Genomic DNA, 19,826 nt, shown 5'->3' with positions numbered 1-19,826 from the left:
AGTTCTCCCCATTGTCACTCCGGACTTAGTCCAGAGCAGAAGACAAGCTGGTGGGACCAGGGAGGAGGCTGGGACTGGGACACAGAAGGACCAAGACTGTATTCATAGAAAAACCTTTAATGTTCCCCAGGCTGAGGGAGCCCTGGGAGCCAGCTAAAAACCCCCACTGTGAAGTCCCTGCCATGTCCCAGCAGTTTGGAGTGGCATGGGGCTGCATCCTGCCTGTCAGAGGCTGAAGCCACTACCATCTTGCATGCGACTCCCCCAGCCAGAACTGGCCTGCTCCTGGTCATCCAGGGAGGGCAGAGAGCTGCGGGTACCAGGATGTCGGCAGCCAGGGTGCAGGTCCCAGCATGGGGGCCCCTGAGACAGCCCATTGGAACTGGGAGGCTGGCGGTTCTCAATGACCAGGTCACTGCTGTCATCATCACTATCAGGCTCAGCAGGCCCAGGCCCTGCAGAGGGAGGACCTGTCAAACGCCCAGATGCCCCTCGCACCACGTTATTGCGCTGGTTGGCCGGCTTGACAGTGACAATGAGGTTATGGCTGTTGGCGACCATCATGTCCGTCACTTGGTCCAAGGTCTTCCCGGCTACTTCAATGCCATTGACCTCAAGGATCTCATCACTGACCGCCAGCAGCCCTGTACTCTCAGCCAGGCCTCCACGTACCAGGCGGGAGATGAAGATTCCTGGAACCCGCTCCAGGCCCTGGGGAGCCACACGCACACTCATGCCATCTCGGATGTAGAAGCCCAGGGGGCGGTCTGAACCATGCTTGTGCAGCCGCACCCGTCGGTGGGTCTCAGGCAGTAGGTCCACATCTATGACTGACGAAACCTGGCGGAAATCTTGGGGCAGGCTGATTAGCAGGGGTGGACGGGTGCGAAGGGGTGCCACTGGCCGCAGCAGGAGCCCTTTCTTGCGCCGCTGCAGAGAGTTGGAGGCAAAAGCCAGGCCGCTGGAGTCAGCTTCTGCTGCAGAAGAGGGGGGTGTTGAGATCAGAGACCTGCTCCCCGACTTGGGCTCTTTACAGGGGCCACTGTAGCTATTTCCTACCACTTGGAGGTCAGGTCAAGGGCAGGGACTGCAGAGGGTGACACGTGGGTACCCTGGGCATGGACTAACCCTTGTAGACCTGCCCCACAGGCATCTTACCCCACAGAGGCTGCCCACTGTACCCCTCCTCACCCCGCTTCTGCACCAATAGGCGCAGTGGTGGGGGCCCGCTGGCCAGGGCCCGGTGCAGACTGTCGTCGTTGGTGAGGGGCAGCAGGTCGCCATGAGCATCCGTATAGCCAAGTAGCACGTCCAGGCCCGGGATCTGGTGCACCACCCGCAGCAACCGCGAGAACTCCTGGAAGCCGCTCACCGAAGCGCGGGGCAGCGCGAAGCGTCGGAACTCGGCGTCAAACTGGAAGTCGGGGTTGGGGGAGAGGAGTCAGGACAGCCTGCGCCCCTTTCTCACCGCAGGCTGGCAGGGGTAGGAAAGATACCGGCTGCCGCAAAAGCGGCAGCCTTAAGCCCAGACCTCAGCTCCAGTACCAGGGACGCTGTCCAAGGTCTTCTCACCGCCCTACAGGTACTCAGGCCACAGAGAGATCTGGAGACCAGCAGTGGAGAAAGGAAGATGGATGGGGGAAGGCGAGCAGAAATGCAGAATGGGACTTGGAAGATAGAGGGAAGAGGTGGCGGGGACCAAGGAGCTGGGAAGGGGAGAAAGAGGGAATTGGGAGCGCCTAGGGCCGAGGCCGGAGGAGCCCTTACTTTGCTCTTCACCTCGACGATGCTATCGGGACTGCGCGCCGGAGTCCTCTGCGGCCGGGCCATGGCGGGGCCGGGCGGGCCGGGGACGGTGCCCCAGGCGGCCCGCCGAGGCGCAGGTGCACAGCCCGGCCGGCCCGCCCGCGCCGCCCCGCCCCTGGCGGTAGCACACGCCCCGCCTTCCCATCCGGAGCCTGACGTCAAGGGGGCAGCGACGCAGAGTGGAACGCGGAGTCCACGTTTCCTAGGAAACGGAGCCGGGGGTGGAGAGGAACCTTCCTCCGCTCTTGCGTCATCACGCTGAGGTCCACGCGCCCCCGGAGTCTGGCGAGGAGAGCTCGGCCAATCCGAGGGGAGGGCCAAGGAAGTACCATTTATTGGACGTTGTGTGTATGCTCTTATTTCCACTGGCCTTACAAGACCGTGCATTGTGTAGATGAGGAAACTGAGTCATAATAAATATGTGCTGAACCCCTCGGGGGTCACACGGCGCTGAAATGGTTTCGAGTCAACTTAACGGACGGCACTCGGCCGCAGGCCCCTGCCCTGGATCCCTCTCCAGAGACCGGACCAGCTCTTGTTCTGTTCCCTCTAGGTACCACAGGCATCTTGACGAACGGCCGAAATGCCGGGCCGCTGTCGGAGTGACGCCGCGATGAGAGTAAACGGGCCAGCATCCCGAGGACCAGCGGGAGTCTCCACATAACCTCCCGAGCAGGACGCTCTCCTGCGCAGGCGCGGGGTGTACGTGGGTGGGGCCTCCTCCTCAGGCCCCGCCCAGCCAAAGGGGCTTCCTCTTCCGAGGAGAGGCGGGGCCTCGGCGCCCGCGGGAAACCCGGGCGGTTTGCCTCCGCTAGGTGCTGCCGCCGGGATGGCAGGTTCGGGGAGGCTGGTCCTACGGCCCTGGATTCGAGAGCTGATTCTGGGGTCGGAGACACTCTCCAGTCCACGAGCCGGGCAGCTGCTCGAGGTGAGCCCCCACTCAGGGCCCGGAGACCGAGGCGGAGGCCCGGGGTGGTGGGATTGACGCCGCTCGCCGCCGTCAGGTACTACAGGAGGCCGAGGCCGCGGCCGCGGGCCCATCCCACGCCCCTGATGCGTCCGACGTCGGGGCCACGCTGCTTGTGTCTGACGGGACCTACAGTGTCCGATGCCTGGTGACGCGGGAGGCCCTGGACACCTCGGACTGGTGAGAGGCCCCGCGCGGCTCCGGAGGTCGGAGTCCCGCAGGAGAGCGCGAGGTGGGCGGGCCTTGTGTTCCGGTGGGCCCGGCAGTGAGGGTCCTGCTCGCCGCAGGGAGGAGAAGGAGTTCGGCTTCCGCGGGACAGAGGGCCGGCTGCTGCTGCTGCAGGACTGCGGGGTTCATATCCAGGTCGCTGAGGGCGGCGCGGTGAGTGGTGAGACTGCCTTGGGCGGGTTACCGGGCATGACTCTTCGTGACGATTCCTGAGACCTCCCCTTCCCCCCGAACTCCTCCAGCCCGCAGAGTTCTATCTCCAGGTGGACCGCTTCAGCCTCCTGCCCACGGAGCAGCCCCGGCTGCGGGTGCCTGGTTGGTAAGTGATGCCTTCGCCCTCCAGCAGCTCTCCCCACCCCAGCCTGGCCGGCGCTGGTAGAAGCCTTTGGGGTAGGAGGGCTTGGGCCCCCATTAACTACCCTTATCTTTTTCTTAGCAATCAAGACTTAGATGTTCAGAAAAAGCTCTATGACTGCCTTGAGTGAGTCTGGGGTTGGGCTCGGGGGCCACGTGTGGTTTGGTGAGGGGTTGGTGTATCTGGGTAGACAGGCTTCAGTATGGTTCCTGAGTCCTGGCCACTCTCTTCCTGTAGGGAGCACCTTTCAGAGTCCACCTCGTCCAATGCAGGTACTGTAGGGCTTGGCCAGCCGTCCTAACACCCTGTGCAGTGACCTCTCCAGCCTTAAACTCCCACTTCCTCAATAAGCTGTCCTCCCACTTCCCCTCCTAGTCCTCTCCTTTAAGCCTTGATTCATCCCATGGTCCCCTGTCCCCAGGCCTATCACTGTCCCAGCTTCTGGATGAAATGCGGGAGGATCAGGAGCATCAGGGGGCGCTCGTGTGCCTGGCTGAAAGCTGCCTGACGCTGGAGGGCCCTTGCACAGCACCCCCGCTCACCCACTGGGCTGCCTCACGATGCAAGGCCACGGTCAGTCTGGGGCTTTTCTTGGGAGATGTCAGGGTGAGGAGTTGAGCAAGGGTCATGTCCCACAGGACATGAGAGTAAACGGGCCTGTCCTACAGAGTTTATGTCCCACAGGGAGAAGCTGTGTACACTGTCCCCAGCTCAATGCTATGCATCTCTGAGAATGACCAGCTAATTCTGAGCTCTCTAGGCCCCTGTCAGAGGACACAGGGTAAGGGGGACTGGAGAGGTTGGGGGGATACCTGGGGCCCAGGTCCACAGTGCTGATAAGCCTTCCTGAACCCCCCAGGCCCTGAGCTGCCCCCACCAGACCTGGCTCTGCAGGACCTTTCTCTGACCCTCATAGCCTCTCCTTCCTCACCCAGTTCCTCAGGTGAGGTGATGCACAGGTCACAGGCACTCACTGCCATCTGTCAGGTTCCCGGGCTGTGCAGGATGCTGTTAAAGTTGCACGGCGGGTGGGGGATGAACATGGTCCCTGCAGTCCTTTCTGAGCTTGCAGGCCACTCAGCTGCTCTAAGCGGAGAGGGCTCTGCCTACAATGAGTCCCCTCCTCCTCAGGAACCCCAGCCTTACCTGGCCACATGTCATCCGAGGAAAGTGGTACCAGCATCAGCCTTCTGCCTGCCCTGTCCTTGGCTGCTTCAGACCCAGGGCAGAGGAGCAGCTCCCAGCCCCCACCAACCATCTGCTCAGCCCCTGCCCCCCTGATCCCCAGGTCCCCACACCCCAGCCAAACCCCCAGCTCCCCACTCCAGAGCTGCACTCCCAATCTCTCACCCCGTGGCCATGTCCCCAGTCCACACCAGGCTCTTGTGACCAGGCCCCAGAAACCTAGCCTGGAGTTCAAGGAGTTTGTAGGGTTGCCCTGCAAGAATCAGCGGCCTTCTCCCAGGACCGGAGCTACCAAAGGAGCCCAGGAGCCCTGCCGTGTCTGGGTGAGTGTAGCCCGTCTGCAGCTGGAGGGTGGAATGAGGAAGGCCCGAGGTGGAGCTGAGAGGGAGCATGGGTAGCCTTGGATGGGGTTGGGGTCCTTGTTAGCTCTTCCCCAGACACCATACCCCTTTCAGGAACCCCCAAAGAGGCATCGTGATGGTTCTGCCTTCCAATATGAGTATGAGCCACCCTGCACGTCCCTCTGTGCTCGGGTCCAAGCTGCCAGGTGAGTTCCTGGGTCTGCCCCCACTCTTGGTCACTAGTTCCAGGCTCCATTGACTTGCAGCCATGGTTTCTTTCCAGGCTTCCTCCCCAGCTCATGGCCTGGGCCTTGCACTTTCTGCTGGATCCACAGCCAGAGTCTGAGCCAACTCCAATGTGAGAGGTCACGCAGGACAGATACCGCTCCACACTCTGCTTCCTTTGAGTTTTTTAATAAAATAATCTCATGCGGCAGGAGAGGAGAGGATCAGGGACTGGGGCCGCCGCCTCTTTGGTCTGTGGCTGGGGAGGGTGGGCTCCGCTCAGGGCTGGAGGGCTCTGTGGGCTGTGGGGGCAGATGCTCCGTTCCAAGGCCAGATCCTGTGAGGAGAGGGAGGGGGAGAGAGGAAGGTTCAGGGCTGGGCTAAGCAGTCCTGCCACCCTCCCAGCTGGCCTGGACCCCCTCTTACCTAGGCTTGGGGATGGAGGTGCCTCAAGTTTTGGCCTGCGTTTGAGGACCGGGGAGCGCTGCAGCCGCAGGGGCCGTTCTAAGGGACACAGAAAGGCTTGGGGTGGGTGCTAAGGCTCGGGGTCTGTCCATCCTCTGCCCCTCTCTTCCACCTCCAGTGCATGTAAGTATACGCTCACACACACTGCTGCCTTCAGAGCATCCCCCATCCCTGCGTCCTTACCCCTGACAGAGGCTGCTCTTCGGGACATGGAGCCAGTGCTAGTTGAAAGGGCTTGTCAAACCCTTGCACCTGGCCTTCTGGCTCCCTGATTTCTTGAGCCCTCACACACTGGTGGCTCCCTCCAAGGACCAAAGCCATGAAGGGAGCCCCAGAAGCCCACCCTCCCGCATCTCCTGCATTCAAGCACACGTGGAAGGTGTCTCCCCTCACCAGCAGGGGCCTGGAGCTGGTCCTCATGCACAGACACTGCTTGCCGCCCTGCCAAGAGAGGCCTCGGCCTCAGCTGGCCATCTGAGGGAGGCCAGGGAATCAGGGGTGTTCCAACAGCTGTCCCCACTCCAGCCCTTGCCTCCTACCCTCAGGGTCCTTAGAGGAGCCGAGTTCCCAGCAGGAACTCTTCCAGCACCCAACCCAGGATTGGGATGGGGAATCGGGTGCCTGCCTACCTTCATTCCTAGGGCCCAAGCAAGGGTCCTCTGGGAGGCCCAGGCTGTCTCGGGAGGGGCTGGTTCTGCAGGGACTTGGGCTTTGACCAGGAGAGGGAGGGCCTGGACCATCCTGTTGGCCCCAACCACGGCTCCTGAGCTCTGCATTCAACTGCTGCCCCAGTGTCTTCCAGGTGGCAGACTCAGGCCCCTGGCTTCCTGGGCAAGGTCTGCAGGAGGGGTCTGTGAGGAGAAGGGTGTCAGCCAAGACCTGGTCAGGTCTTGGAGATAGGTCTGAACAACGGTCTGACCCTGCTCCTGCCTGTCCCTGCTCCCCCTACCAACACACACAGTGGCCGTCACTCACCAGCAGACACAGAGTGGGTGCGGGACTTGATCGAGATGGGAGGGGCCTCCGTGGAACTGTCCATAATGTCACCTGCAAGGCGGAGCTGGGGACTCAGGTACCAGACCTTGGAGGCGAGGGGAAGAAACACCTGGCCTCTCCCCTTCCTCCCCCAGGAGAGCAAGTGCCTTGGGGGCTGTCTGTAAAGACACCTCCCAGCAAATATGCTGCCACACCCCAGGCTCCCACTTACCATCTGAGCCAGCTTTCTTGATTTCGCCATCTTTGCTCTGTAGGAAACAGGGCAATCAGATTCCAGCCCTGCCCTGGCCCCAAACCCTAGCCTTTTGTTCATTATTGTTCTTATAATCCAGCCACTGAATGCCCACCATGGACTGGACAAGAACATGGCAAACCCAGTCCAGCCCTCTTAGAACTCTTCGCACACTTCAATGGTTCTAAATTCAGGCCAACTTCATGCTTTGTTTTGTTTTGTTTTAAGATACTGAATGGGGCCGGGCGCGGTGGCTCAAGCCTGTAATCCCAGCACTTTGGGAGGCCGAGAAGGGCGGATCACGAGGTCAGGAGATGGAGACCATCCTGGCTAACACTGTGAAACCCCGTCTCTACTAAGAAATACAAAAAACTAGCCGGGCGAGGTGGCGGGCGCCTGTAGTCCCAGCTACTCTGGAGGCTGAGGCAGGAGAATGGCGTAAACCCGGGAGGCAGAGCTTGCAGTGAGCTGAGATCCGGCCACTGCACTCCAGCCTGGGCAACAGAGCAAGACTCCGCCTCAAAAAAAAAAAAAAAAAAAAAAGATACTGAATGGTATGGAGGACTGGGGTTCTTTGGGATTGTGATGAGAGTGACATTAGCAGGGTGGCCACAGAGGAGAGTCAGGGAAGAACCATGGGCAATGCAGGGATGGCTGAGGAGGGACCTGGTGTGACCCACAATTAGAGACTGGAAGCGAGGCAAGGAGGACATCCAGACCACCTAGGGACGTGTGTGGAGGTTCTGATTTGCACCTAGGGGAGGAAAGCAGTGAGCTTTTAAGGTGGCCAGGGCCAAGACCCCACAGGGTCCCCAAGCAGGGTGTGAAGTCTGAACAGTGTCTTGAGAAGAAGCCCCTGGAGGACTTGCTATTTCAAGTACAGGTGACAAGGTCAGATTTTTTTCTTTTTCTTTCTTTTTATTTTTTTATTGAGATGGAGTCTCACTCTTGTTGTCCAGGCTAGAGTGCAGTGGCACGATCTAGGCTCACTGCCCTGTCTCCCAGGTTAAAGCAATTCTCGTGCCTCAGCCTCCCAAGTAGCTGGGACTACAGGTGTCCACCACCACACCCGGCTAATTTTTGTATTTTTAGTAGAGACAGGGTTTTACCATGTTGGCCAGGTTGGTCTCTTAACTCCTGACCTCAGGTAATCCACCTGCCTCAGCCTCCCAAAGTGCTGGGAATACAGGCGTGAGCCCCGGCACCCGGCCCAGGCCTTAGATTTCTGTTAGACCTGCAGAGAAAAGACTTTCTCAGGTCCGAAGAGGAGATACTGTGCCTGGGTCGAGAAGCCAAGAGGGAAGAAAGGTTGATTCTGTAACCACTTTGAGGAGGACGGAGTAGAACTGACAATTAGACCTATCTGTCATGAGTCTCCTCCATCTTGGTCACATATGTCACCCACAGCATGCCACCTGCCCTCTCACTTCACGGTCATGTGCCCCCAACTCACTTGCTTCCTCTTGCCTTCGGCACCCCCGCTGCCTCGGCTGACGCCTATTCTCTGCAGCATTACTTGTACCCGCTGTTCAAAGGATGGAGCCAGCTCTGTTTCTCCCCGCTCCAGGGGCCGCCTCTAGGGACAGAGATGCTCGGGTTGGAGAGAGTCCATGCCCTGGGTCCCAGAAGTGCCTTCACCCTGCCATCAGCAAGCCTCACCTTGTCGGGTCTGGCACCCAGCGTTGCCTCCTCCTCAGCAGACAGCAGTATCATCGAGTAGGCCTTGCTATCTCTTGTGTAGCGAGGTCGGCTCCTGCGGGCAGGGTCAGGGCTGCTGGTGTCCCCCTCAGCCCCACCAGGCTCCTCACCACGGCTGGGACGGGTTGGCGGCCGCAGTAGGTCGCCAAACGTAGTTTTTCGGGTTCGGGGAGCTGCCCCAGGGCTGGTCTCTACATCAGGTCGTGGACCCCGCGTTGAACGAGGCTTCTTGAAGGCAAAGAGGGTGCCCAGCTTCTTTCGCAGTGTACGGGGGACAGGAGTGGCACCCCCCTCAGTGGCCGGGTCCTCCTCGGGGGCCCAGCTGTGGGGACACCCAGCAGTGAGTGAGAAAGCCCATCAGGCATCCCACCCTCTCCCACCCCCAGCAGATGCCCCTCACTCACAGGCGATCCTGCTGGATCAGCCTTTTAGAGAAGAATTCCTCCACGCCCTCGTCCACGCGGGCACTGAGCCCATTCCCTTCCTGCGGCAAGGCTGGGGGCACCTGGGGGGCATCATGGGGTCAGGGGTCAGGGCTGAGTGCAACTCTGGCTTCTCCCCCGCCCCTGGCCGACAGCCTGGACTGAGTAACTCCAGGATTCCAGACTGGGATGACCCTAGGGGCTGCTGATACCAGCCTCCTACTGTCCTGCTGCTGGACACAGACGCCAGATTTCACACACTCCTCACCCGCTGCTGGCTCCCGCACACCCAGTCCACACCCGTCCTTGTCCCACAGAGTATCCTACATGCCCGAGCCACCCGGTCACCAGCAAACCTAGCCCCCACGTGTCCCCGGGGTCACCCATTCCCACTTGCCACCAGCTCTGCTCCGAACAGTTCCCTGCAGTGTCCCCCACCCCACCCCCACTCCACCCGGCCTGCTGCCGGCTCAGTGGCGCCGGCTGCTGCGTCAGACCCTCTGGGGGGCCTCAAGCCAGCTCCTCCCCGCCCTCCGCCAGTGCCCGCTGCCCCCGCAGGCTTGCAGCCCACACACGCATCTCCCCACACGCGCCGCCGCCGGACGCTCAGCAGACGCAGGCTTGGCCCCGCGGCCCGGCTACCCGGTGTCCGGCATCTCTCAGCAGCCCCGGGGGAGGGAGGGAGGACGGACACCCTCTCTCGCGCAGCCACGGAGGCCGCGGGCCGCCCCGAGGCGGAGTCCCACACCCAGGCACACCCCGAACGGAACCCGCACACCCATGGTCCCGCACAGGCATGGCCTGGGGTGGGGTGCGGGGTGACCAGGAAGAAGCCAGGATGTGACCGCGGCCGCACGACCAGGTGGCCTTGGGCCCCTACCAACCCCTCTCCTTGACCGCCACAACCCATGAGGAGCGGCCGGGCCACCTGCGATCCCCAATTACACGCGCTCCGGAGTGGGGGAAGGGTGCTCACCTGGGGGCCCCCCGGCGGCGGGCGGTGGTGGTGCTGGCGGCGCGGCCGCGGCCGGGCCCGGGTCGGATGGCGCAGGGGCTGCCCCGCCGGTGGCAGGTCCATGCGGGGCAGTGGGGCGGCCGGGGGCCCGGGGGCGGCAGGGCTCGGAGAGCCGCGCGCAGACGGCCCAGCCTGCGGCTCTGCATCTTCTCCCGGAGCCGCCAGCTCGGGCTCCGGCTCCGCTTCCTCAGCAGCACCTGAGGGGACAGCACCAGAAGAGCACCGAGCGCCGAGCCCGGGGAGGTGGCGGCGGAGGCGCTAGGGCGGCGGGGGACCCGCCCAGGGCGCGGGGAGGGGCCCGGCTACGCCGCCCGTCCCCCCGCCCCTCCGCCCCTCCCCCGCCACCGCCGCTGTCCGTGGTGCTGAGCGCGGCCCCGAGCGCGCGCGGCTCCGCGCCGCCGCCAAGCATGCGCGTCCCGGGGGTAGGCAAAGGGGCATGGGGGAGGCGAGTCGAGCCGGTGTCCTGTCCCTAGTCTGCCCAGGTCCCGCCCGGGGCTGACTACAGCAGACCCCAGCTTTGCAAGTTGCACGGGGGTCCTGGCCTGGCCCAGTCAAGGGCTGGGGGGTACCCAGACAAGGCTGAATGAATTCATCCAGGTACCCGGGTCCCCAATCTAATGGAGCTTCAGCCCACCCATGTAAACTCCCTTCCCCAAGGTCCTGACTTACTTTGAATGAAGGGAACCAGGTGAAGACCGTGGCTGAGCTCAGGCCATTTCTGTGGAGGACTGTCATCCTGGTGGAGAGGGCACAAACTCAGCCTGAGGTAGGAGAGCACCACCCCAAAAGAACTGCCTTTCACCTTCCACACTCCACAGCAAGATGGGAAGATTGGGAGTGCTATGCCCCGTGTTCTAAAACTACTTACCTTCTCCTCCTCTTCCTTCTCCTCCTCGGGGAAGAAAATACCTCCCAATTCCCCAGGCTCAAGGAGGCCGGGCTCACCTCCATCTGGTGCCGGTAGGGCAGAGGGCATTGTCACTGTTGCCTGATGAGCCAGACTCTCCACCTGCAATACCAAGCAGCCAAAGATGGCAGGTAGGGCCTCAGCCATGATCCCATTGGTGCTAAGGGGACCCTGAAATAGCCCTACGCTACATGACCCCAGAAGACATTACAGAGCCCCTGCAAGGGAGATGGCCAAGTCACTGCACGTGTGTGTGTGCACAAAAGTGTGTGCACATCTCCCCCTCACCAGCTGATCCCGCGCTGCACTCAGGCCTGCCAAAGCCTGAGCCACAATGCTCTCTGCCAAGGTCCCTGTGATTGATAGCCGCATATCCCTAAGGGCAGGAGAGGACAGGGGTTAATGGGCTGGCTTTGCTTAGCCTTGCCCAGCCCAGCCCCATCCAGCCTACCTGAGCCTAGTGAAGGCATCTTGCAGCAGCTGCTCTGGGAGCAGCTCTGGGAGGCCCCTCGAGCCTGCCAGGACCCCCTCTAGCTGCTCCCTCCAGTTGGATCCCTGCAGCATCTGTGGGCAGAGGCTCCTTGCTGTGTCCAGTGTGGCCTGAGTGAAGTCCTGGACAAAGGTCAGAGCATGGTGAGGATATGTCCAGACACCAGGTTGCTGGCTTGAGGCTCCAACTCCAACAGAATATTGAGTCAGGGGATATCATAGTTAAAACTAAAGGATGGGGGTCAAACCTGCGAATGGAGGTGGGGCTGGGGCAGGAGTACCCTCTCACCTGGATGTCCTGGCGGCAGACCTCGCCCACCTGTCCCAGAAGGCCCTCCAGCTTCTGCCCAAGCTGCCAGTGATGGCTTGGGGAGCTTCCAGCTTCATATAGAATGGGGAGAATCTGAGGGCCAAAGAGGAAAAGCAGTTGCAAGCTGACAGCTGACTAAGAGGGGAAGGGTCCTTGTAGCAGGAGGCGGAGTGCTCACACTGAGAGAGAAGTTGGCATTTTGGATGGCATCCTCAGCCTGGCGCACAGCGGCTTCACCCTGGGGCCCAGACCCACAGCCCAGCAGCTCCACATGCTCCTGCACCGACTGACACAATTCATTCACTTCCTGGGGGGGAATGGGGATCAGTCTCAGCCTAGCTCCCTCCCAGTTTCCCAGATCCTGCCTGCCTTCCTCCCAGGCTCTTTAACAGAGGGAAGTCCTGAAGCTGGCACTCTTAGACCAGCCAATTTGGAACCCTATCTGTTCAAGGAGGGAAGGAACTATCTGTTGCTTTGGTTCATTTTAAGGACTTTATATATACTTCCTAAGTGCCCAGAATAGGAAGGAAAGCAGTTGTAAATCATGTCTGTGTTTTAGAAGCTCAGTCTGTCCACACAGAGGACAGACTGGGAGAGGGGTGGAAAAGGGAGTGAGTAGCCCTGGAGGAGGGACCAGGAGGAGCAAGGGAATAATTGGTGTGGGGGTAAAGAGTGGCACGTTTGAAGGTTGGTCTAGAGGCAGGACGAAGGAGGGCTATGAGGGCTCCAGTGTGACCAGGAGAGACCTGGAAGGATGCCCCAACCTCTGTCCACAGCACTGGGTGGCTGTGGGCACCAGTGTTATTGGGCTCCAGGGTAGAGAACAGGGTTTGTAGAAGACGATGACATCACTTGGAGAAGTGCAGAGCATGAAGCTCTGCAGGATGTCTGGATTAAGACCTTTGGGCTCTGCAGCTTAGGAAAGAAGAGGTATTTGGGAATGGAGAGGTGGAAACACCTCCAATAGATAAGGTAGTGGAGGGAGATGAAGACAGTGAAGCAGCAGCTGGGTTTGGACACACCATGGAGAGGAGAGGGGAGCTCTGAATATGTGAGGTCAGAGATGGGGTTACAATTGGGGGAAAACTGAGGGAGGACATAAAAATTCCTCTTTAACAGGACACCCTGTTTACATGCTTAACGTTACGCAACCAAGGGTGTCATTGGAGAGCTATTTAAGGGGTGTTTAGCAGTCTCCAGATCAAGGAGAGGGACTTTGTCTGGGACAGCAGGGTTCAGGCACTCTGGCTCCAGGAAAGTCAGACCCTCTGACTCATGGAGGCTCCCGGATGCCACAGGTCTCCTCATGCCCTACCTCTCGTGGTTGGGGAGGGGACACTGACCTGCTCTGAGGGGTCTGAGACCAGACCGAGTGGCTGAAGGCAGGTCGTGTGGTCAGAAGAGGCAGGGTCTGCGCGGTTGTTCCTCAAGAGACAGGCTTGGATCTAGGGGTAAGGGGTATTGAGAAATGCCGAGGGACAGAGCCAGGGTGCAGAGAAGGACAAGGGAAGAGGGGGACGCCCACCTGATGGACTGCACGTGCTGTCAGTTCAGGGCGGCTGCGCTGCGCCTGGGCCACGTCGTTCAGTGGCAGAGGCATGGCCTTCAGGCTGTGGTTCTGCTCCAGCGCCTGTGCCACGTCCAGCAGACCCAGAGCAGATGTGTGGTTCCGGTCCCAGACCACAGACCTGGGCCGGGCCTGGCTTCAGTCGGGGACAGAGCTCCACAACGCCCTACCCAACCCTCGGCCTCGTCCGTTCGCCTAGTCTACCTGCACCATTTGCTCCGCCTCATTCAGTCCCGCCCCTTAGCCCGGTACCCTCCTCTCCACCGCGCCCCCTGCCCGCTGGTCCCACCCCTCTGACCCCGCCCACCGGAGCCTGGAGTTGACCCGGAGCGCCTTGGCCAGCAACTTGGCGCCCGCGTCCCCCATGGCGTTGCCGCTGATATCCAGCGCGGTCAGGTTAGGATTGGTGGCTAGGGCCCGGAGTAGGACGCTGGCGCCCAGCTTCAGCCGAGACTCAGCCACTGACAGAGACTGAAGAGGCTGGGGTTAAGAGAAAGCCATTGATGGCTGGAGTCAGGGGTCAGTGAGGGCAGGTCACAGGGTCTGAGGGAACAAGAGAAGGGAGGACCAAAGGGGTCTAATTGCCCGAGGACCCTGCAAGGTCCCGTGAACTCACACAGTCGTCGTCCTGCATGAGCTGGACAATCCGGTGCAGGACGTCGTCCAGGGTCTCCCTGTGGGCAGGGGCCGCAGTTGTGGGGGACAGGGGTGGTAGGGTGTTGTCTGGGAGGCCCAGGAGTGGGGTGGGGGCTCACTTGCACCGGACGTTGAAGTTCCTTCCAAGCGCCACATGTCTCAGGGACCGGCTTCTCCCGATGGCCAGCACCAGAGTCACCATGTCCGAGCCGAAGCCTGGGGGTGACTCGGGTCACGCACGAGGCGAAGTTGCAAGGATAGGGTGGGGACTGGGAATCGAGTGGATGATGCGAGGATGGGCTCCCGTGCAGCCTCACCGTTATCCGCCAGATCCAGGGAGCTCACAGCGCCTGCGTCACACACTAAGTCTTGTATCACCTGGGCGCCGGCCGAGCGCAGCTGGATGTGGGAGGTTGGAGATGGGACCCACTCAGGCCGCGAGTGGGGAGGGGTAGGCGGCCCACGGCCCTGCCCTCCCGCCTCCAGCGCCACTCCCAATGTGTGTTCTCTGGGGGCCGGCGCTAACCTCGCAAGCGCTGAGGTCCAGGTGCAGGTCGCGGAGGTGCGTGTTGAGCGCGAGGCCATCCAAAAGAGCCCTGGGAGGGGACGTTACAGGGGATGGCGGGAGCTGGGACAGGGGGCTCCAGGGTGCGAATGAAGGAGGCAGGGCCAGGATCTGGGGGAGGTTGTGGGAGCGACCGGAGCAGGAGCGGGGAGGGGCGAAGGCCAGGGCGGGGTTGGAGCGCCCGCGGGGCGTGGCCGGGGTCAGACACTGACCTGAGCGCGTCCGGCGGCAGCTTGCAGCCCGCCAGGCCCAGGTGCCGCAGCGTCCGCGCGCGGCTGAGGAAGAGCTGCAGCGCGGCCGGCGCAGCGCGGGACTTCCTGAGGGAAGTGGGAAGGTGGGCCTGGGGGCGCAAGGAGGCGGCTTCCAGCTGCCTCCCCCGGCCCGGACAGGTCCCCCTTACGTGCGGGAGAAGACGTTCCTCGAAGCGTCGAGGTGGGTAAGGCTGGTGCAGCAGCCTCGGGACAGCGCTGCGAAGAGCTGCGGGGGGGAGGCTGTTGGCTGCACCCGCTGGGGGACCGAGCCCTCCCTGTCCTGCCCTCCAGTCCGCCCTGTCGGTCATCCATCCCCCCACGGAGCACCCCCTCACAGTGTCCAGGGCGGTGTCGGTGCCTGCGAGATTCAGGAACGACAGCACGTTAGGACGGCTCAGGAAGCTATAGAGGCCCTGGCGGGAGGACAGGGGTGGGATGGAGTCGGGGATGGCCTCCCAGGGCTTCTGAGCAACCCCAGGCTCCCACCCTGAAGACAGTCACTTACCCCACTGTCCTCGGAGGACCCCAGTGCCCCGGGATTCCCGGAAAGGTCCAGGTGGGTCAGGGCGGAGTCGAAGGCAGCATTGGTGGCCAGTGCCCGGCCCAGAGCCCTCATTCCTGGTGGTGGGGTGGGGTGGCTCAGCAGTTGGGCAGACCCCCACCCCCCTCCCCTCACCCCCTCCCTCATCCAGCCTACCTCGCGGCGTCAACCCTGTCTGGGCGAGGCTGAGTCTCCTCAGGGCTCCTGGACAACGCTCGAGGTGTCTGCTGAGTGCAGCCATGCCTAGGGGGTGGGACCAGCCACGTGGGTCTCACCTCCTCCTGCTGCCCGCCCCTGTGGTCCCCAGGCTCATCCATACCTCGGTCATCCAGCAGGTTCCCTGCCAGGCTGAGCTCCCGCAGCCCAGAGCTCGAGTGTCCCGCCAGAGCCTGGGCCAGTCGTCGGACAAAGTCTCTGGGGACCAGACCCCAGTCATGAGATTCTGCCCCTGGCTTGCCAACCCCTTCCAGTCCACTAACCCCCAATCCCAAGCCCCCAGACTCTACTCTCCAAGCCCTGCCCTGTCCCCTCACCCCCTCAGGCCGCAGGTCTCCAGCACCAGCTCCTCCAGGTGTGATGACTGACTCATCATGTGTAGAATCTGTTCTGAGACCTCAAGGCTCTGAGAAGCAGAGGGTGGCGGCTCACAGGCTGCACCCTGGCCCTCAGCGGGTTGCACCCTGGCTCACACCCTTGGCCCCTCCCTGCCCTTACCCCCCACCCCCTCACCAGTTTCATGTCAACACAGGAGAGGCACCGGAACCACAGGTTGTAGGATAGGGCAGCCACACTCAAGGCCAGGTCCCTGGTGGGAGGGTGGAAAGAGAGGCAGAGCTCAGGGCCCTCCAGCCAGGTCCCAGGCCCAGCAGCCCCTCCATGCAGAAGATGAGGCCTAGGGATATGGGCCCTGGGATCTTCCTCCTCTCCCATCCTGGCAGGCTGCACACCGACTGCCGAGGTGGCTGAAGTCTCCCAGGCTGAAATGGCGGCAGCCCTGGCGATAGTAGATGGTGTCCACGTCCTGGGCAAGAAGGAGATGCTTACAATTTGCTTGGGACCACAAGGGGCAGGGAGGGGCTCAGCACACATGGGGGACCAGATGTCTCCAGAGCCCTCCAAAAGGGCCCTACCCTCACCCACTGAATCTCCTCTCGGAAAGGGAAGCCATTGTAGTCACACAGAGCCTCATATGTCTCCAAGAAGCCACCTGGGGAGGGGACAGGGGTGCAATGGGGAGAAGGAGAGAGACAAAAGGTCAGCAATGGAGGAAGACCAGACCCACAGGCTAGGTGGTGGCTGTGACCTGAATGGCTCTGTTCAGTGTGGGGCCCCCGCATCTTGCGGGTCTGGGGAGGCAGAGTTGGGGCAGGCTGGAAGGCCTGTGGTCCTGCCTTTGCCCTTACCACAGGGGCTGCAGGGGCCAGTGGACTCCAAGGGGCTGCTTCTCTCCAGCCGAGCCAGCATGGAGGCAGGTGTGGGCCTCCGGAATAGCTTCCTGGTAGGGGGTTAAGCAGAAGGAGGCGAGGGACTTCCAGCCTCTGGGATGGGAAGCAGCCCTTCTCATGCACTCCCTCCTCCTTCCCTGTCAGCCCCTCAAATTTGCCAGGCCTCACCCAAGGGTCGAGCGAGGGAAGACCTTCTTGATGGCTGCAGCCACATGCTGAGCCAGCTGTTCCAGGGCAGCCACACCAGGAAACTCCAGGACCAACTCCCGCAGGGACTCCAGCTCAAAGGTGACCTAGGGAAGGGGGACTACTGGGCCTCGGCTCCACGCATGGGCACAGGTGATGGTGGTAGCATGAAGACCAGGCTGCAGGCCCAGGTGGGGTACTAGATGTCTCACCTGAGGGGGTGTCTCCTGCAGCGCCATGGCCTGGACCTCCAGGTAGCTGAATGTGCAGTCCACCTAGGAAGCGCCTAGATCAGCTGGGACCAAGCCCCAAACCCCGCCTTCATGGAAGCCCAGTCCTTTGGGCAGCCTGGAGCACAGCCAGACCTGCCTGGACTCCACTCCTGTTGGCTGCCCGGAGCCGACTGCTGGTGCAAAGTCAGGGCCCACAAGGCCAAGAAGGACCGCAGATGCAGCCCCTTGCCGAGGTAGCTGCTGGAGGGTGGGAGGTGTGGCCAGGCCCTGGGACTCACCCTCAGCGGGAGGCAGGTGGTGTGTAGCAGGTAGGCTCTCCATCGTAGCAGCGCCTGGGGAAAGACAGTCTGATACCCTGGGCAGAACAAGAGGCTCTTTCTGTGGGGCCACAGCTGCCTCCCCGGCTCTGTCCCCTGCCCCATACCAGGACATGGTTTTGCACAGCACCCTCCCCGGGTAGCCAGGTTTTCAGCAGCAGCTCCACCTCTTTGGGCCACAGGAATCTGGTGATCTCGCCTGTGGAAGGGCAGCCTGCTGGATGACTTCGGTCCTTGCACATAAGCCACTGGTGCCCGCAGTCTGTGCCAGGCTGGGGCCCTGGGGCTAATCTGCGGCCAGCGAGGAAGGAAGGGAGAGGATCTGGGGCGCCCGCCCTCCTGGGGAGCAGAGAGAACCTCTGACCGGGCCCTCCGGGGCGCTGGGTGGGCCTCTGATTTTGGGGCTGCACTACTTCCTCCCGGCCAAGAAGGCGGGAAGAGCCAGTGCTTACCTCGCAGCTCACAGGAGATGCCGTCGGGGGTCTGGGCCATGGGCAGGGTGGGCCCGGGAGGCCCAACGAGCTCCGGCGGGAAACAGCAGCGGACGAGCGCGCACACAGGAAGCCAGGGGCCCCGACCCGCACGGCAGCCACCTGCTCCCCCGGCGGCGGAAAGTGCGCGCAGCTTCCTGCCAGGCCGCCCCCGGCCCGGCCCCTCCCCGCCCCGGCCTCGCGGCCCTAGAGTTCGCCAGGGAGCGGGGTTGTGGGAGGGGGGCCGAGTCCCACCTGCCCTCCCACCCTGTCGCCCAGGAGCTTCTCCGCCAGGGTAGACGTCGCGGTGGGGAATGGTGTGGCCAGGAGGGTGGCGCGTGTGGCGGGCCTCCAGCTGTTCCTGGCCCCCTGCTTCCACCCCGCCCCGCAGTCCCTGCCGCGAACACCAGGGGACGCTGCCTGCCCGGGGATCCCCGCGGCCCACCCAGGCTGGTCCCCTCCAAAGCCCAGGCTGCGGAGGTGGACAGGTGGACGAGGCGCCTGGCAGAAGGGGGACTGTTCAGCAAGGAGCGCCCGATATCTGCCAACACCGGGGGTCCTGCCCGTTGCTCCGAACCTGGAGTCCGTGACCGTGTTACAGATCCAAGAGATTTTGAATAGGTGGGAAAAAATGCCAGATGGGGCCGGGCGCGATGGCTCACGCCTGTAATCCTAGCACCTTGGAAGGCCGAGGCGGGAGGAACGTTTGAGCCAAGGAGTTTGAGACCAAGCTGGCCAACACAGGGAGACCCTGTTTCTACAAAAAATAAAAATAAAAAAAAAATTAAAAAAAATAAATTAAAACTTAGCCGGTGTGATGGCGTGTGTCTGTAATCCTAGCTACTTGGGAGGCTGAGGTGGGAGGATCGCTTGAGCTTGGGAGGCAGAGGTGGTAGTGAGCGGAGATTGCACAACTATACTCCAGTCTGGGTGACAAAGCCAGGTCCTGTCTGAAAAAAAAAAAAAAGCCTGATGGGTCCAGCGCCCTTCCTTGCCGCAGTGGTGAGGTCAGGGCTGAAGGTGAGGGTGTACCTGGGGCCTTCAGTGGGGCAGCCTGGGGCTGAGTCCTGAACCCCAAGCACTTCATAGAGGGCCGGAGTGAGTCCTCCAGGTATATGGGGGGTCTTCCTGTGTCTGCCTTCTCCCCAAGCTGGACAGAGTTTGGGAGGGGCAGCCAGAGAGAGAGAGAAGCTAGTGTCTCCAGGGCTGAGAGGGGTCAGACAGTCATGGGGTAGGGCCTGCTGGCCTGTTGCCCTCTAAAAGACCAGGACCTAGATTCTGGAAGGTTCACAGGAAGAGGCTGCATTTTTTTTTCTTCTATTACAATCTAAACTCCACTTAAGCGGTAAGGATCAGCAGTCTACCCTGCCCGTAGCTCAGCAAGGTGGAGGTGAAAAGACAGCTAAGGGTGAAAGGGAGGAGTCAGCTGGAGAAGATGCTGCACAGAGAGTTCCTGCTGCCTCCCCGATTGAAGAGACATACTTGGTTGGTTGGTTTGTTTGTTTTGAGACAAGAGTCTTGCTCTGTGGTCCAGGCTGGAGTGCAGTGGCACAATCTTGGCTCACTGCAGCCTCTGCCTCCCAGGTTCCAGCGATTCTCCTCCCTCAGTCTCCTGAGTAGCTGGGATTACAGGCACCCACCATCATGCCCAGGCTAATTATTATTATTATTAGGGACAGAGTTTCGGTCTTGTTGCCCTGGCTGGAGTGCAGTGGAGAGATCTTGGTTCACTGCAACCTCTGCCTCCCGGGTTCAATCAATTCTTCTGCCTCAGCCTCCCAAGTAGCTGGAATTAGGCACGTGCCACCACACCCAGCGAATTTTTGTATTTTTAGTAGAGATGGGGTTTCACCATGTTTGTCAGGCTGGTCTCCAACTCCTGAACTCAGGCAATCCGCCCACCTCAGCCTCCCAAAGTGCTGGGATTACAGGTGTGAGCCACTATGCCTGGCCACGAAGAGACATAATTTGGAT

The 19,826-nt window shown here is 61.5% G+C and overlaps 3 protein-coding genes across 6 annotated transcripts; 1 reads left to right on the top strand and 2 right to left on the bottom strand.

The window, feature by feature from the left end:
* Nucleotides 1-101: 101 nt before the first annotated feature.
* On the bottom strand, nucleotides 102-2,193 carry PARD6A (par-6 family cell polarity regulator alpha). 3 transcript variants are annotated; one of them, XM_007993944.3, is made up of 3 exons: nucleotides 1,768-2,193; nucleotides 1,192-1,414; nucleotides 102-977 (listed from the first exon to the last, which is right to left on the bottom strand). In XM_007993944.3, the coding sequence occupies exons 1-3, from the start codon at nucleotides 2,191-2,193 to the stop codon at nucleotides 226-228; spliced, it is 1,401 nt and encodes a 466-aa protein (XP_007992135.1). In that variant the 3' UTR covers nucleotides 102-225. The 3 variants fall into 3 exon arrangements, with proteins under 3 accessions (XP_007992135.1, XP_007992136.1, XP_072871580.1); XM_007993945.3 differs by having other exon boundaries at nucleotides 102-974; XM_073015479.1 differs by having other exon boundaries at nucleotides 1,780-2,193.
* A 275-nt stretch (nucleotides 2,194-2,468) lies between these two features.
* ACD (ACD shelterin complex subunit and telomerase recruitment factor) lies at nucleotides 2,469-5,321 on the top strand. 2 transcript variants are annotated; one of them, XM_007993943.3, is made up of 12 exons: nucleotides 2,469-2,734; nucleotides 2,811-2,953; nucleotides 3,061-3,154; nucleotides 3,244-3,320; nucleotides 3,438-3,482; nucleotides 3,594-3,628; nucleotides 3,778-3,929; nucleotides 4,041-4,137; nucleotides 4,216-4,299; nucleotides 4,488-4,864; nucleotides 4,997-5,088; nucleotides 5,166-5,321. In XM_007993943.3, the coding sequence occupies exons 1-12, from the start codon at nucleotides 2,636-2,638 to the stop codon at nucleotides 5,242-5,244; spliced, it is 1,374 nt and encodes a 457-aa protein (XP_007992134.2). In that variant the 5' UTR covers nucleotides 2,469-2,635; the 3' UTR covers nucleotides 5,245-5,321. The 2 variants fall into 2 exon arrangements, with proteins under 2 accessions (XP_007992134.2, XP_037863953.1); XM_038008025.2 differs by lacking the exon at nucleotides 4,216-4,299 and having other exon boundaries at nucleotides 2,555-2,734.
* On the bottom strand, nucleotides 5,281-18,363 carry CARMIL2 (capping protein regulator and myosin 1 linker 2). Its single transcript, XM_007993942.3, is given in 39 exon segments — nucleotides 5,281-5,444; nucleotides 5,534-5,611; nucleotides 5,966-6,046; nucleotides 6,202-6,423; nucleotides 6,548-6,619; nucleotides 6,780-6,816; nucleotides 8,254-8,376; nucleotides 8,460-8,820; nucleotides 8,903-9,003; nucleotides 9,897-10,132; nucleotides 10,605-10,671; nucleotides 10,804-10,944; nucleotides 11,131-11,218; nucleotides 11,294-11,454; nucleotides 11,621-11,734; nucleotides 11,820-11,948; nucleotides 12,985-13,086; nucleotides 13,167-13,329; nucleotides 13,516-13,688; nucleotides 13,825-13,882; nucleotides 13,964-14,060; nucleotides 14,162-14,243; nucleotides 14,371-14,440; nucleotides 14,622-14,726; nucleotides 14,810-14,895; nucleotides 14,897-15,073; nucleotides 15,166-15,278; nucleotides 15,358-15,444; nucleotides 15,521-15,615; nucleotides 15,735-15,823; nucleotides 15,931-16,006; nucleotides 16,149-16,222; nucleotides 16,338-16,408; nucleotides 16,605-16,696; nucleotides 16,815-16,939; nucleotides 17,045-17,107; nucleotides 17,344-17,397; nucleotides 17,490-17,581; nucleotides 17,835-18,363. Coding segments are annotated over 39 exon segments (4,308 nt in total). The 5' UTR covers nucleotides 17,875-18,363; the 3' UTR covers nucleotides 5,281-5,331.
* Nucleotides 18,364-19,826: the final 1,463 nt, after the last annotated feature.

Source organism: Chlorocebus sabaeus, chromosome 5 (genome assembly GCF_047675955.1).
Source record: "Chlorocebus sabaeus isolate Y175 chromosome 5, mChlSab1.0.hap1, whole genome shotgun sequence".
Taxonomy (NCBI): Eukaryota; Metazoa; Chordata; class Mammalia; order Primates; family Cercopithecidae; genus Chlorocebus; species Chlorocebus sabaeus.
The sequence above is the reverse complement of the archived record's forward strand: the minus strand, read 5'-3'. Positions and strand labels throughout refer to the sequence as shown.